General features: G+C 39.2%; 1 protein-coding gene across 4 annotated transcripts in view; it reads left to right on the top strand.

The window, feature by feature from the left end:
* Positions 1 to 4,479: 4,479 nt before the first annotated feature.
* LOC143753955 (uncharacterized) overlaps positions 4,480 to 17,343 on the top strand; it is a 50,268-nt gene continuing 37,404 nt past the window's right edge. Inside the window, exons 1-6 of one of the 4 annotated variants that reach the window (XM_077246917.1) lie at positions 5,007 to 5,127; positions 5,188 to 5,734; positions 5,771 to 5,931; positions 16,688 to 16,789; positions 16,885 to 17,021; positions 17,103 to 17,145. In XM_077246917.1, coding sequence (XP_077103032.1) covers positions 5,269 to 5,734; positions 5,771 to 5,931; positions 16,688 to 16,789; positions 16,885 to 17,021; positions 17,103 to 17,145 — 909 coding nt within the window. In that variant the 5' untranslated portion in view covers positions 5,007 to 5,127; positions 5,188 to 5,268. Of the gene's footprint in view, positions 5,932 to 16,687; positions 16,790 to 16,884; positions 17,022 to 17,102; positions 17,146 to 17,343 lie in introns of all 4 variants that reach the window. The other 3 variants (XM_077246895.1, XM_077246910.1, XM_077246903.1) reach the window with 3 other exon arrangements.

Consider the following 17,343-nt stretch of genomic DNA (forward strand, 5'->3'; position numbering starts at 1 on the left):
TCATACACAGCACAATTTTACAACACCAGTAACAGCCCATGTTCCTCATGAAATGATTGACAAATTCATTGAAAAAGCCAAAACACAATGAACAGTGAGTAAGTTAGGTGAAAGGGACAACACATTAGTCAAGAGAGAATATGTAATAGTAATAGAAGATCATCACAAAATTAACATTAATAAAATTGCTGATGGTAAGTAGATCACATCATTTTTGCCTGCATTACACACAACAAATCAAACATTGTGCAAGTAAAGTGCATACATTTAGTTACTACAAATAGAATGGCAATGGTAAGTATATTAGCTGTTCTATATGTTGTAGTCTTTAGTTTTATTATAATTTAATTCATCTTTACTGATAAAAACTTTGTACAACACATGTTACATTTGATACAGAAAGAGAGAGTTAATATACTGATTTACAGATGACTTAGCTTTAAAAAAAATCTGTTGCGCTTCTGTTTTGGGCTGTGATAGTTGTCAATTTTGGGTCCGTAGTATATGATGGATTCTGACTCTATTGCATATTTTCACCATGTATACAAGAGTGTTTTTGCAGTTTTCCTTGTCACACACAACTTCCCTGCACTCACTGTTGTACACCTCCATGCCGCTATTTACGTATGGAGACGTATGTACGCTGCGCACGTTAACGTTAATAAAAACTTTTTCTACTTTACCTCTGGATCTTTGGGGGATCTATGAAATGCTAGTTGATTGGTTGTACACTGGTAGTTGTTGCAGTTGATGACAGAACACTGTTTTCTTTGTTTCCAATTATTTCTAGACATAATGCTGTACAGTTGTGCTAACGGTAAAACGTCTCGGGTTACGACTGTAACCCCTGTTCCCTGAGAAGGGAACGAGACACTGCGTCGTTGAAAACGACTCTTTGGGGACGCTCCCTTAGCGTGCGCCTCTGAAGTATTAATGAAACTAATCCAATCCTGACTGGTGTTGCGTCATGACGTAACATGTGACGGCATAACCGGATGTATAAAAGGAGACGCCGGACACACACACACATTAGCCTCGCGACGAAGCAAACCGCTCCTAGGTGTAGCGGGGCGTGGCAAGACGACGCAGTGTCTCGTTACCTTCTCAGGGAACAGGGGTTACAGTCGTAACCCCAGACGTTCCCTTTCGAGGGAACTCAACACTGCGTCGTTGAAAACGACTCTTTGGGAAACGAATGCCCACTAAGCAACGCACCGAAACCTGTCCTAGAGTGAAACTGAAACATGCACTAGCTAGGACGAGAGCACTTGTGCGCCGGGCGTACTAGGGAGGTGCAGACTATAGAATCTAATGAAAGTGTGCGGAGAGGCCCAACCGGCCGCCTCACAAATTTCATGAATGGGGACTCCTACATGAAGGGCCCTAGAGGATGCTATACCTCTAGTAGAGTGAGCCCTAATAGCCAAGGGTGAAGGTAAATCACGCACCTTATAGGCCAAAGTAATAGCCTGAACTATCCAGTTGCTAATAGTTTGTTTAGAAGCAGGTAATCCCTTCCTAGGTGATCCAAAGCACACTAGAAGTTGGTCCGACCTCCTCCAGGAAGAGGACCTCTCCAGCTAAACTCTCAAAGCCCTGACATGACAGAGCAAATGGAGCCTTTCCTCTTCTGCCGACACATTTGGTGGAGGGTGAAAAGCCTGAAGAACTGTTGACTGTGCCACATTAGATGGCACCTTAGGCACATAACCAGGCCTAGGATGTAAAATAGCTTTTACTCCGCCAGGGGCAAACTCCAAGCAGCCCCGCGTTACTGCCAGGGCTTGGAGATCTCCTACTCTTTTTATAGAGGTAATAGCTAACAGAAAAGCCATTTAAAAAGTCAAGTCCTTCGGTGAAGCCGACTTAAGTGGTTCGAAGGGGGCCAGGGATAACCCTTCGAGAACCACTGCCAAGTCCCAGGAAGGAACCCTGGACCTGGTTGTCGGTCTTATCCTCCAAGTACCACGGAGAAACCGTATGACCAGCTGGTGCCTCCTCAAAGGCCCATCGTTTAAAGGTGCATTGAAAGCCGCAATGGCAGCCACGTATACTTTTAAAGTGGATGGGGAGAGACCTGCAGAGATGTGATCTTGAAGAAATTCCAGAACTGAAGCTACCTGGCAGTTGACTGGATCTACATTAAGTTCTCTACACCAATTAGAGAACACATTCCACTTGAGGCCATACAATCTCCTGGTGGATGGAGCCCTAGAGCTAAGTATGGTTTCAACTACTCCCACTGATAGACCAGCATCTAAGTACTGAGCCCCCTCAGGGGCTCAACCCCAGTGGGGTTGGATGAGTGAGGGAAAACCAAAGTGGACAATGGGACGTCTCTCGAGACGCAAATAGATCCACTTCCATTGGTCCACATTTTTGCCATATTAACTTCACCACTTCCGGATGAAGTCTCCATTCCTCGGGCCTCAGCCCCTGCCTCGACAGGATGTCTGCTCCCTGATTCTGAACCCCCGGGATATATATTGCTTTGATGGATAAAATTTTCCCTTGGGACCATAAAATTATCTGATGCGCCAATCTGGATAGAGGGCGCGATCTGAGTCCCCCCTGTCGGATCAGATAAGCTACCACTGATGTATTGTCTGAACGTATCAGGACATGGTAAACCTTGATGTCTGGAAGGAAGCTCCTCAGAGCCCTGAAAATAGCCAACATCTCTAGGCAATTTATATGCCAAGAATGATGATGGTCCTGCCACAGACCCCTGGCAAAGCGGCCGTCCATGACCGCGGCCCAGCCAGTGAGGGAGGCGTCTGTCGAAACGGTTTTCCGGCGACATGACGCCCCTAAGACTGGACCTTGGAACAAGAACCAAGGTTTCTTCCATATTAATAGGGAACGAAGGCATCTGCGCGTAACCTTTAATATACGGAACGGATTCCCCTTGGGGGAAAACCCCTTGGCTCTCAGCCACCACTGAAGGGGACTCATGTGGAGAAGGCCCAAAGGTATTATGTTTGATGCCGGTGCCATGAGGCCCAGCAGTCTTTGAAATTGCTTTACAGTGATGGCCTGGCCTAGTCTTATCCCAGAAACCATGGTTAGGATAGACTCGATGCGTGTCGGAGACATCTGTGCCCGCATCGTAACCGAATCCCATACCACACCCAGAAAAGTAGTTTTCTGAACTGATTCTAACACACTAAATTCTGAATATGACCAAGGACGACATCTCGATGCCGAAGGAACGGAAGGATCCGATATTGGTATGCTTTGCCCCTAAAGCGAACCTTAGGAACCTCCTGTGACATGGTAGGATTGAGACATGAAAATAGGCGTCTTTTAGGTCTATCGTGACAAACCAGTCCTCGGACCTGATTTGATTCACTATAATGGGAATGGTGAGCATCTTGAACCTGAAAAAAAATCTTTTGAAATCTTGAAATATTCAGCTTTGCATAACAGAAATAAATTATATTTGAAAGTATATTCAAATAGAAAACCATTATTTTAAATTGTAATAATATTTCACAATATTGTAATATATATATATATATATATATACAATTCCTAAACTTCCAGTTATATTAGTGCCTTTGACAATTTTATTTAGGAGACTAAATAAACAAAACGATGCTGTATCGCTGCGGTTGATTGGTTGATCTTGGCTTGATGTCAGAAAATTATAATTACAGTCTTTTGACTTTATATTTTGCCTTAAAAAAGGCATAAATGTAACAAACTTTTTTCAATCATGTAACTTAGTGTAATTATCAATTTTCTCTGAAGCAATAAGAGTATTTTAGCTATAGCTATAATTTTTAAGTAACTTGGCCAAAATAGGGATTTTTGCGAAGGACAAGCCATATAACTTCCAAAACTTCCTTTAATTATTCCAAGTTTGTCCCACTCATTTGCAAGACCAGAGTTGCTTGTCTGCTAGTGCTAGTAATAAATTTACTGTTTGTGACACTTTTTGCCATTGAGATGAATTAGAAAAAGTGTCCCAATCAACCTGAAATCAACCTACTCATTGCATTATTTTTAATTATTTGTCCATATGACTAAGTGTTTCCTTTCCCTTGTATAACAGATAGATAGGCTACACAGCACAGGTAAGTGTGTCACTTACAGTATTTATGAGCTAGTCTCAACCTCCTGGTATATCCTAAACCCATTACAAAAAATTGAGGAAGAAAACATTGATTTCATAGTCATTTTGGTGGATTCTGCATGTCACTGGAGTTCTGAAGACTGAAGTAAAACATTTTATAGAAAAAAGATTTAAACTATTTTTTAAAACGAATATTCGTAATTATTTTTAATATTAAACTAAATGTAATTTTTAAAATGCTTATTTAAACCATAACGTTATACATATATGATTGCACATTTTCCACTGAGTTGAACGTCGTTAAAATACGACACATGTTTTCATTAGTACAGGGCTGCCAACTTTTGAGTTTAGCTTGGCGTGAGACTACTCCAACGGGGGTCGGGGGGGGGAGGGGGGAGGGGGGGGGGGGGTTGGTCTGCACACGCAAGGTCTCTCGCTCGCTTACCTCTGCCGTGCGCGCGGTTTGGAGCACAATATCTTTACTCTAGATTACGGGATATTTAACTAATTTGCGGTATAACTAGTCGATCGCGAGTGGCTCAACAGGTAGATATATAGATAAACTCATCTTTCAGGCATTTTACCTACCGGGTTGACACTTAAGCGTGAGAAATCGGGGGTGTGGCGTGAGAGCGTGAGAATTGGGTCAATTGCGTGTGTCTCACGCTCAATGCGTGAGAGTTGGCAGCCCTGTTAGTAGACGGTTTTATGTCTTAAGTCTGAACATAGGTAAATAAGCACTTATAAATAACATTAATTTGATTAATCCATTGATTCAAAATTGACGGATCCGATGAGCTGCGTCAGAAGATCCTTTTTTTACGCCATCTTTTGTGCACTCTTATTTTGAATCCATTGCGTCACATCCGTTGGCCATTTGTATTGTTTCTTTGCGTGTGTTGTGTTCCATAGACATCTCTATATAAGTTGTGTTCTTAGAGAAGTGAGTCCGTGCGATGGACAGTTGAGCGTTATTTTTCGTCAAGTGAGTAGCTCATAGCTGAAATCAAATGTATTAAAACAATTTTATTATTTTAACTTGTTGCGTTGATGCGACGTAAACAGTATTACATCTGCATGGTTGTGTGCGCGAATTAATGTGTTAGTGACACGGTTCGTCTGGCCCGCTAGCGGCTCATCGAGCAACTTGTGGCTGTTGTACGTCTCTAGCCGCCAACCGTTGGAAAATGGGGAAAAACCGAAAGCGTTTGAAAGGAAATAGAAATGTTCCGCCGATGGGACCTGGACCACAGCATGGCATGGCAGCACCAGCACCTCCTCCACCCAGACTTCCTCCCCCTCACGGCGGGTTTCGCGGTCCTGCACCTGTCCGCCCGATGGGCCCACCTGGACCGAGGTTCCCTGGGCCCCATCGCGACTTCGGACCCCAAAACCCCAGAATGATGATGATGGATAACATGAAAGGGGACAGACGGTTTATGCATGAAACACAGGGATTCATGAGGCATGATGAGCCTTTCCACCCGATGGACTTTCCCGACAGACATGAGTTCCACCACCAGGCTTTTGACGGTCCTGATCCGCGTTCCCAGAATCACTCAGAGTTTGGGAACCGACCACCAGGACCGCGGTTCTACCGTCCAGAGCTTGACTGTGCACCGCAGTTCCGTTCCCCGGAGTTTTGTGAACGACCTTCAGACTTTTGCCCGCCTGAGTTTGATGATCGACGTCCCGATTTCTGCCCGCCTGAGTTTATGGGAAGACCCTCGAACTTCCACCCGTCTGAATATGAAGGCGGACCAGGTTTCCACGGGATGAATCCTGGATTCGACCAAATGCAGCAGTATGGTCCAAGAGACCCTCATTTTGTGCCACAGATGGATGTACATGTAAGTTTTTGGGGTCCTCATTTGTCATCTGATGTTTTTGTACTGTCACGCTGACCAATCACTTCGCAATATCGTAAGCCATGTGTTTGGATTTAGGCATGGAAAAGGATTCTGATTGTGATCGAATCTTAAAGGGTTAGTTCAATCACAAATTAAAATTTTGTCATCATTTACCCACAAGCTGTTCCAATCCTGTATGATTTTCTTTCTTCTGCTGAACAGAAAAGGTATTTTGAAGAATATGGGTAACAAAACAGTTGGCGGGCCCCATTGACTTTCATAGTTTGGAAAAAAAATACTGTGGAAGTCAAGGGGATCCGTGACATTCTTCAAAATATCATCTTTTGTGTTCAGAAGAAATAAATGCATACAAGTATGGGACAACTTGAGGGTGGGTAAATGATAATGACAGAATTTTATTTTTTGCGTGAACTATCCCTTTAAAAGATTCAGTTTTCAACGATTCCTACAAAGCTTAAGAAAGAATGACTTAAGAAAGAGTTTTACTAAATAGTTATATAGACCAGGGCATGGGTTTCAATCTTTTTTATGCCACAGACCCCCAAATATGATCAACCCCATGCAATGGACTCTCAATCTAAAATTTAAAACGCAGCAGCTAGCCTACAGTGGATAGCATAAGTGAACACACCCATGCTAAAGTTGACTAAAAAGAGGAATACAAAATAATCTTTTGCAAATTGATCTTAATTCCTTAATTTAAAAAATGAGGAAAAATCCAACCTTTAAGGACACCAATTTTCTTTGTGAATGAATAATGTATCGTAAATAAATAAATTTTCTTCCATAAAATACAGGGTTCATAAGTCAGGACACCCCTATGTTAAATTCCCATAGAGACAGGCAGATTTTTATTTTTAAAGCCAAATTATTTTATGGATCCAGGATACTATGCATCCTGATAAAGTTCCCTTGGCCTTTGGAATTAAAATATCCCACATCATCACACACCCTTCACCATATCTAGAGATTGGCATGGTGTTATTTCAGTCAGGCTAATAGCTGGTATGATTTGCATTGAGAGATGATTTTATGGAGAGTGCCCCATGCCAATCTCTAGGGATAGTGAAGGGAATGTGATGATGTGGGGCTTTTTTATTTCCAAAGGCCTAGGAAATTTTATCAGGATGCATAGTATCCTGGATCCATGAAATAACTGGCCTTAAAAATAAAAATCTGCCTGCCTCTATTGGAATTTAACATAGGGGTGTCCTGACTTTATACAACCTGTATTTTAAGGAAGAAAATGTATTAATTATTTATTTAAGAAAATTGGTTCCCTTAAAGGTTGGATTTTTCCTCGTTTTTTAAATTAAGGCATTAAGATCAATTTCCAAAAGATGATTTTTTTTATTCTTCTTTTTAGTCAACTTTAGCATGGGTGTGTTTACTTAAGTTAGGCACTGTATATTTAAGCATTCAAAAAGTCAATATTATAAATATGTTGATTACATTGTATTTGTACGTTACAATGTATTAACTTTTAATAATACAATTAATTTTAACCAAATTATTTGTTTGAGTTAATATGCCTAGTTCATATTTGTATTATTGTTATTTTTTTGCACTGCTTTTCCACGGACCTGTTTACCCTGCCTTGCGGCCCCTAATGAAATGGCCCCTTGATATAGACTAGAAAAATTATAGTCAAGTTGGATCAGAGAGTGTAAAAGTATGAAGTAGTATGATCTTTTTTAATAAAAATTTTGGAGAATGGAACTTTCTGCTAATAATCTCATGTGCTTTTGGGTCCATTATGATTGGTAGAGCTGGATAAGATGAGCTGCTTTGAAGTAAGTTTGAAATATTTGGAAAAAAAGAGCTTAAATTTGGGATGTAATTGAGGTTTAAACCTGGTATTGTGATGCGTTTTGGTTGATCGGATAACAAGTGGACGACGCTGAACAAATACAGCTGTAAACGAGGTCTAAAACATTTTGAGCTTGTCCACCTTGTTGCGGCAAAACATTTCTATTAAACCATCATCACTGTGTAAGAGACACCCTGAATCAAATTGTCTTTTAAAAGGTATTCTCCACACAGAAGTTACGCTGTAGAGTGAGTGAGACAACACCAGGAAGAGCTGGGCAGACGTTTATACTGATTTCAAGGTCTTCATAGAAGCAGGGCTTCTCTCCGCCACATTCCTTAGAAAAAGGACCCATTGCTGCTAGCTTCGATTTATTACTAGCTGACCCCCCTGAAATAGATGACCTCAGAGGGTCCCTACCCAGCTGTTCCCGAAGTGTCTCGCTCCTGCATTTCAGATGCATAAACATACATAAATTTCCAATTCACATACATATTTCTTCCTGTTCCCCCCTCACACTACAAATGAGAAAAACATGTTGCATTCCTTTGCAATATCTACTACAGAACAATGAAAATCTTACATTACAACCTTCAACCAATTCCAGAGATAGTCGAAAATGCATTTGACCCGATTGCTTTTGATCAAATGTGTTTGAACAGCTATAAAAGACGTCCAGGCGCCTAAACTTAGGCCTCGTTTACACTGTCTGTGAAATGTGACCCAATCCCGTTTTTTGCTCATATGTGACAGACCGGATGTGTTCTATGACAGTGTAAACAGGAAATAAAGCATGCATTCGGATATTTCGAAATCGGTTTCAGGTCACGTTCATATGTGGAAATAAATAAGATATAAATCAGATATGTGCCAATGCGACTGTCATGTAAACAGGCAGATCGGATTTTCTGAGGCTTTAGACTACATCTCCGCGGTTTAATGTCGAAAGAAACCAGAAACCCCAACGCGCATTAGCGAAACGTCGTGTCGTCGTAGGAGAGGAATGTTGACACAACAAATTAAAGGTTGGCTTGCCCATTATGCCATACTGCTCCTCTTTGAAGCCTGCCATGATCTCATGAAAGTGCATACCTGTAGCATGAATTTTATTTCTCATGCCATTTACGCCGAAAATAGTTTTTGCGTGCATATGATACGCAGTTTTCGGGTGCATATGATATGCAGTTTATGGCGTGTAATACGCACGCACTCCACACACCCCAAATCGTACGCAAGCGGTTTACAGTGCGTATCATGAATGCAAAAACTGTTTTTGCCGTATAAATGGCATGAGATATAAAATGGTATAGATTAGGGATGGGACGATTACCGGTTTCACTATAAACCACGATAAAATGTACTGACGGTTAGTAATATCAGTTATCATTAAAACCGTGTTTGATTATCACGATTTTAATAACTCACTGTAAATCCTGTCCAGCCAGCAAAAGTCTGACGCAGGCGCGCAATGTTGTTTGTTTGTTTTTTATTCGAGAAGGAATGGCGGAAGGCGGTGACCGTGTTCGGGAGATTTTTTAGCCTTTTAAGAGGACCAAATCTGAGGTGTGGTCGTATTTTGGCATTTATAAAAATCCTGAGGGAAACTTAATCGAGGATGGTCACTCTGTCTGCAGAACATGCACAAAAAAAGTCGCTGCAATAGGGGTAAACACTTCAAATCTGCCGAGTCGTCCTGTGTGACCATCATCCACTGTTGTAGCGAACTCAAGGCAAGTTAACTTTGATCTCAATACTAAAACTACGTCTGGGAAATAATTGGGCACAAAATGTTGTTTTGAGTTGAAATATTTAATCTCACTCACTTGAAATAAACTTCAAGCTTCTGCGAAGAAAAGTTCGCAGCAAGTGGCTTTGAGCCAAAGACGAACGAACAAGTTCAAACAAGAGTCAGACTATTAATAGTGACATTTAAGAGATAATAATGTATATTCATTGTACACTTATAACTCCGATTTTTTTTACCACATAATTACGGGGACATATTGAATAGAGATTAATGTCTCTATTCTTACCTTTTAAATCCATTTTGTACAGCGTACAAAACTCATCCAGACAAGATGATCACTACAATATAATTCTGTAAATAATAAATCAACTCTGATTTCATTTTCAATACAATCATAAACGGAGACGCAAGATGACAAGTTGTATTTGAATGAAATGAGAGCGCACGCACGTCCGTTGTGATGCATGGATCAGCGATGTATTATATGTTGCTATTGATGACGGTCATAAGGAAGGAAATGCCACAGAATAGAATCTTACTTTAAAAAGTGCATAGAGCTGCTTGTTTGTTGATTCTCAAATATAAAACTTCTTTTCAGTGTGAGCATGAGTTCTTTTTTAACACTTTCATCTTGTTTTAACAAAACCGTGATAATATTGATAATCACGATAATTTCGGTCACTATAATCGTGATATGAAATTTTAATACCGTCCCATCCCTAGTATAGATGCGCACTTAATGAGATCATGTTGTATGTTCCCAGCAGTCCTGAGATCTCTCTCACACACAGTAACCGAAGCACATGCGCCGGCTGCAATTATGGCGCTTTTCCTCCGCTTCAAAATCATGCTGATGTTTAGCAAACTTCGCATATATCGCAAAGCTAACGTCAAGCATATTTCGCGTTCGTCCATCTGTGCAAAAAAACCTTTTAACCCTCTGAGGTCTGAGGCCTTTTCTGGGTCCTGGAGGTGTTCTGACCTTTGTGCTTATTTCTGTTACTTGTAAAAATGTAATGGCTATAGTCTTACTACATTGTATTCAGCACAAACTCTGCTACAGTAAAATATCATCAGCATGTATGTAAAAGTTTGGAGTTTTAAGAAAATAATGTTTATGCATGGTTTGTGAAAAAGCAAATGTCACTGAAATAAGGTCATAAAACCCATAGTGATTATTTCTTCACAAGACTTTTGAAAATTGTATCACGTAGCCAAGAATATTTTTTCCAAAACTATGTGAAAATCATCCTGCATACTCATTTAGATAAGACAATATATTGATTTAAAATTTGTATGACGTGTTTTGTTTGAGAAAGCTTTATGCGTGGAGGCGTGAATCTCTCATTGAGGGCCCGTCCACACGAAGACGCGTTTCGCTGTATACGTATAAATTTTTATCGTATTGGCGTTTCGTCCACACGGATCCGGCGTTTTGGGAGACTGAAACCGCTATTTTTTGAAACCGGGTCCCAAAGTGGATAAATCTGAAAACGATGCCCTTGCGATTTCGTGTGTACGGCCAATCCGTATATTTTGTGAAACGATGATGTCATCACCCCACGTGTCGACTAGTCAGACACGCTAAATCAGTAGCCATAACAGCAACAACTGTGACTACTTGCTTGAGTTCATGCTTCAGAAGCTACTGAGCCTCTTTTATTTATTTATTATTTAGGCCTACTTTAATGTATTTTTATTTTATTTATTTATATTTCGTTCTTATGCTATGATGCTTGTATTTTGTCTGATTAAGACTTTTCGTATTTTGTAGAGATGGGCATGTCAAGCAAACATAATATTCGACGATCGCTGGGAATTATTTTATTATTATTCAAAAAACGCACCTCTGCCCCTCATGCTCACCAGTGACACGGTGTTCGCTCCGACATTACATTTCTCTGTACTGTAGGCCTATATGTTGTAGCCATTAAAGAAAAGTTAGTTTCATATTTATGTTTTAATGGTATTTTTTCCATTTCATATATGTTGATTAGGCCCTATATGAAAAGTGAACAGCGTGAGTAAGATGCGCAATATCGAGACACATCATTTTGACCACTTCATTAAGTTTTGTTTTGTATAAAGCCTTTCTTTAAAGTGAATTTCGTTTTGTATAAATTGTATCTTAATTTTAATCAATGTTTCATTAACAAATTGCCTGGAAATATAGCAGACAATAGCCTATAATCAGGACATGGAGGCGCCGACGCGATATAACTTGCATCGCACGAGAACTGGAGCTTGTCTCATAAATGAACAGAAACTCAGAAATATATCTAAGCTTGAAATGTCTACTTTTAAACAAAATAATTCAAAACGAAAAGAAACAGACAACTCTAATAATCCATATGAAGTGTGCATTTCTCTCTATAGGCACCTTCACAATACTGCGAAAGTGGCGTTCAAAAGTTTGGGGTCGGTATGATTTTTAATGTTTTTAAAAGAAGTCATTTATGCTCACAAAGGCTGCATTTATTTGATTAAAAATACAAAACAAACCCAGTAATATTGTGAAATAATATTTCAATGTAAATCAGCTGTTTTCTATGTAAACGTATAGTAAAGTGTAATTTATTCATGTGATCAAAGCTGAATTTTCAGCATCATTACTCCAGTCTTCAGTGTCACATGATCCTTCAGAAATCCCAGTTTTCCAGAAATCCCCCAAAGAAACAGTTATTCACATTTTTATTTCAGGATTCTTTGATGAATAGAAAGTTCAAAAGAACAGCATTTATCTGAAAAATAATCTTTTGTAAAATTAAACACTACCGTTCAAAACTTTGGGGTCAGTAAGAATTTTTATTTTATTTTTTGGGGGAAATAAATAAAATGGATCAATATGTTTCAAAAGATTCTATTTCAAAGAAATGCTTTTGTTTTTAACTGTTCATCAAAGATTTCTAAAAAAAAAAAGTACACAACTGTTTTCAACATTGATAATAATCATAAATGTTTCTTGAGCATCACATCATCATATTATACTGATTTCTGAAGGATCATGTGACACTGAAGACTGCAGTAATGATGCTGAAAATTCAGCTTTGATCACAGGAATAAATTACGCTTTTTACTATATATTCACATAGAAAACAGCTGTTTTACATTGAAATAATATTTCACAATATTACTGGGTTTGTTTTGTATTTTTAATCAAATAAATACAGCCTTGGTGAGCATAAGTGACTTCTTTTTAAAAACATTAAAAATCTTACCGAGTCTACCGACCCCAAACTTTTGAACGGCAGTGTATATATGTATTTTGTAAATATATATACGAACACCTAGTTTGTTTTGCCTTGTATATAGGCATGTGTAGGGCTGCATAAAATAATAACAATAGCCTAGATAGCAGGCAGCCTATAAATCGTTAAAAATGATCACTTCAGTAACACTACACTAGACAAACATATATTGTTTATCATATGTTACTTCAAATATTTCTATTCGTTATGGAATGAGATGAGTTTGGCGTGAAGCCTAATGTGTGGCGTGTTTTGCTTTTCAAACACACAGCGTGACTCAGACCCAAACTCAGCGCGTGCAGCGATTGAGCCACTCCGAACTATGAAACATTATTGTTACATTATACATCTACGTTTGAGCAGATATCCACAAACACAGTATTTAACTGTAAACACAGGTCTAAACATTAGAATGTTCACCATATTAGAATAAACACTCATACTACCATACTTGTATAGATAATAGACTTGGAGGTCTTACGGGCTTGGAGCGACATGAGGGCGTGTCATTAATGAATTCATTTTAATTTTTGGGTGAACTAACCCTTTAATGAGCTCGGGCTGGAGGAACTGTACATGTCGTTGCTTTCATACGGATTTCTTAAACCGAGAATATATGTTTTTGATATGATTTACTTCATTTAAAAAAGGAGACTTCAAGCTTTGTAAAGACATTACTTTCATGTGTAGGTGGCAAGTATTGGCTGAGTTACATATAATTATCTGTCGCGTTTCAGAATGAACTTCACATTGAGAGAGAAAACAGAACGTGCATCATGTTTTTTTTCTTTATTTTACGAAAAACACAACTTTTTGTTATTAGTGTACACAAAAAGAAGACATTTAACAGTTTTTAATGATGTATAACACTTGCCTGTATGACAAAAATCGACAGAGTTATTTGAGTTTCTTTTGCACTGATAAGAAAAAAAGTGAGACGCGATAGTCGACCCCAGGGGGTTAAGCATGCGCAATGTCTCAGTTAGTATGTCAAGTGTAAACACATCAATCGGAAATGGGTCACAATTGAAAGAACGTGTAAACAGACGGTCAAAAAATGGGATATAGGCAACAAATCAGAATTGGGCATCAAGACCTGCAGTGTAACTGTAAACGAGGCCTTAATTTCTAGATTTTGTGGGAAGCGCGCTAGCCAGATGGGATTTAAATTTTTGCCCTGTCCAAATACCCAAGATTCTGGTCTTTGCACTTGACCACTTGTCGTTTTAGGCTGGCCAGACACTTGAAGATTTTAAGGCTGATTTGCGTCCCCCAACGATCTGGGGGGTGTGGCCTGATTTGAGGCTTGTTGCAACTGACTTTTTGTCCCAAAAATTATCAATTTTAAATTGAACACTATCACTTGAGATTGGTAGTAAGGTCTCTAGTGCTCTTAAATTGAACACTATCACTTGAGATTGGTAGTAAGGTCTCTAGTGCTCTTAAATTGAACACTATCACTTGAGATTGGTAGTAAGGTCTCTAGTGCTCTTAAATTGAACACTATCACTTGAGATTGGTAGTAAGGTCTCTAGTGCTCTTTTATCTGGTGCGCCCAGTTAAATTCGCCCAAGCGTTTACTAATCGACACTTAAAGGGTAAGTTCGGTGTTTTATAAGTAAAGCCCTGTTTTAAGATTGTTTCTGATAAAATCTAACGGTTAAGATTAAAATTTGGACACATGCTGCTGTCCCGAGAATTTTAGGTTTTTGTGTTACCCCCCCCCCCCCCCCCCCCCCACCTATACAATGGTTTCATAGGGGCACTGGAACAATCATTCATATAAACGCATTAAACTTTAGTTTACAAAGACGTGAAACTCACCGAGTGGTCTGGTGTGTTCTCTGATATGCTCACGCAAAAATCGCTGCAGCAGATGCTTCCCAACAGGTTTTATCTTAGTTTTTGGAAGAATGTCCGGTTGTGAGGCGTTGGAGAAATAGGTCCACAGTTTTACAACGAATGGTAAAAAACCTGTTGTGTATGGGGCATAGAATAAGTAAAAATAAAAATCACTAGTTAATACCATTACCAAGGCTCAAAATAGCCCCACACTAACACGGTAGCATAAATAGGGTCTCTACCTAGAAAATTTTATTTTTTCCAAAAAGCTTATTTCATCCAGTAGATTAAAGATCTGAAAAGGCCCATAGACCCTCCCCTCGACGAAATCAGGACAGAAGTGGGTGAAAGTGGACAAAAGTCGGATTAAAAGACCAGGTGTAAACGGGAAAGTCTCCTTGTGATCCGATCGACCAAAACGGATCTTAAACACCAGGTGTAAACAGGGCCTGAAGTTGCAATAGTATTTTCTTCCCTATTGTGTGATGTACAGGTGCTGGTCATATAATTAGAATATCATCAAAAAGTTGATTTATTTCAGTAATTCCGTTCAAAAAGTGCAATTTGGATATTATATTAATTCATTACACAGACTGATAAATTTCAAATGTTTATTTCATTTAATTGTGATGATTAAAACTGACAACTAATGAAAATCCCAAATTCAGTATCTCCGAAAATGTAAATATTTCTTAAGACCAATACAAAAAAAGGATTTTTAGAAATGTTGGCCAACTGATCAGTAAGAACATGAAAAGTATGAGCATGTACAGCACTCAATACTTAGTTGGGGCTCCTTTTGCCTGAATAACTGCAGCAATGCGGCGTGGCATGGAGTCGATCAGTCTGTGGCACTGCTCAGGTGTTATGAGAGCCCAGGTTGCTCTGATAGTGGGCTTCAGCTCTTCTGCATTTTTGGGTCTGGCGTATCGCATCTTCCTCTTCACAATACCCAATAGATTTTCTATAGGGTTAAGGTCAGGCGAATTTGCTGGCCAATTCAGAACAGGGATAACATGGTCCTTAAACCAGGTACTGTAGCAGTCCACTCAGTAGCAGTCCAGTTCTTTTTTGTCTTTAGCCCAGGCAGGACGCTTCTGATGCGGTGTCTTGTTCAAGAGTAGCTTGACACAAGGAATGCGACCGCTGAAACCGAAACCCATGTCTTGCATACGTCTGTGCGTGGTGGTTCTTGAAGCTCTGACTCCAGCTGCAGTCCACTCTTTGTGAATCTCCCCCACATTTTTGAATGGGTTTTGTTTCACAATCCTCTCCAGGGTGCAGTTATCCCTATTGCTTGTACACATTTTTTCTACCACATCTTTTCCTTCCCTTCGCCTCTCTATTAATGTGCTTGGACACAGAGCTCTGTGAACATCCAGCCTCTTTAGCAATTTCTTTTTGTGACCTTGTCTCCTTGACAGCTGTCCAAAAGACGACCATTGACATCTTGCACAAGTCAACAGTCTTCCCCATGATTGTGTAGCCTACAGAACTAGACTGAGAGACCATTTAAAGGCCTTTGCCTTTGGGTTAATTAGCTGTTTAGAGTGTGGCACCAGGTGTCTTCAATATTGAACCTTTTCACAATATTCTAATTTTCTGAGATACTGATTTTGGGGTTTTCATTAGTTGTCAGTTATAATCATCAAAATTAAAAGGAATAAACACTTGAAATATATCAGTCTGTGTGTAATGAATGAATATAATATCCAAATATCACTTTTTGAATGAATTACTGAAATGAATCAACTTTTTGATGATATTCTAATTATATGACCAGCACCTGTATATCAGAATGAAACCAACAAGAAAAAACTTTGTCCATCAGGAATTGATTGGATTATGGATGGTTGTTTGCTATCGCTTTTGATGTCAAATGATTGACAGGTTGACCCGCCATCGTGCCAAAAATGCAAGAGGGAAGGGAAGTTATTTTGATGCAAGATTATGCAGGACACATTCATTTTTGAGATATAATGCTGGCCATGGATTAATAATTTATAATAAATACTGCAATATTTCATTAAAAAGTGGTCAATTTTAATGTAGAATAAAGCAAATTTTTTTTTTTTTCATGTAAATAAGGGCAATCATGCATTTGGAGACATAGGAGGATTTGCTGGACCTCCACTAGATTTCCAAGGCCTAGGTCCAGTTCAGCCACAACCTGAGGCGTTCAATGCCGCTGTAAGTTCACACTTGTATTTAATTCAGTACTAAATGTTTGCTCTTCTATAAGCTTGTAGATTTGCAGTGCAATGTCTGATGTGCTTTTCATTTAGAGCATGCCTCTCCCTGGAAATGGCTTTCCACCCCAACCTCAGACGAAAAAAGATCAGCCGGCACCAAAAGACACAAAGACAGAACCTTCCAAATCGATGGCATCAAAGATATCAGCATTCAAGAATATCTCTGCAAAGTAATTTTTTTGCTGTAAAATCGATTGTGGTTCTGAGAAAGGAGAGGTTGTTGAAGTAAACTGCATGTGTTTTCATTTCAGCACTCCTCGTGGACGCTCATTGGGAATAATTTCATTTATTGGCGTAAGTATTAATAACGTTGTAAATGATATGAGTATATTATTAATAATCAATAATGTGTTGAACATGCTAAACCTTGACGTAATAAAAGTTTTCCATGTTTATCATCAGTTTTTGACATAACCAACTGTAACAGACATATGCAACATAAAACAATTTTTGTATTATAGTAAAATGGTTTAATTTTAGTTAGAATATCAT

Source organism: Siphateles boraxobius, unplaced genomic scaffold, assembly GCF_051911475.1.
Source record: "Siphateles boraxobius isolate OS27281-9 unplaced genomic scaffold, OSU_SipBor_1 104, whole genome shotgun sequence".
In the NCBI taxonomy this organism is placed as follows: Eukaryota; Metazoa; Chordata; class Actinopteri; order Cypriniformes; family Leuciscidae; genus Siphateles; species Siphateles boraxobius.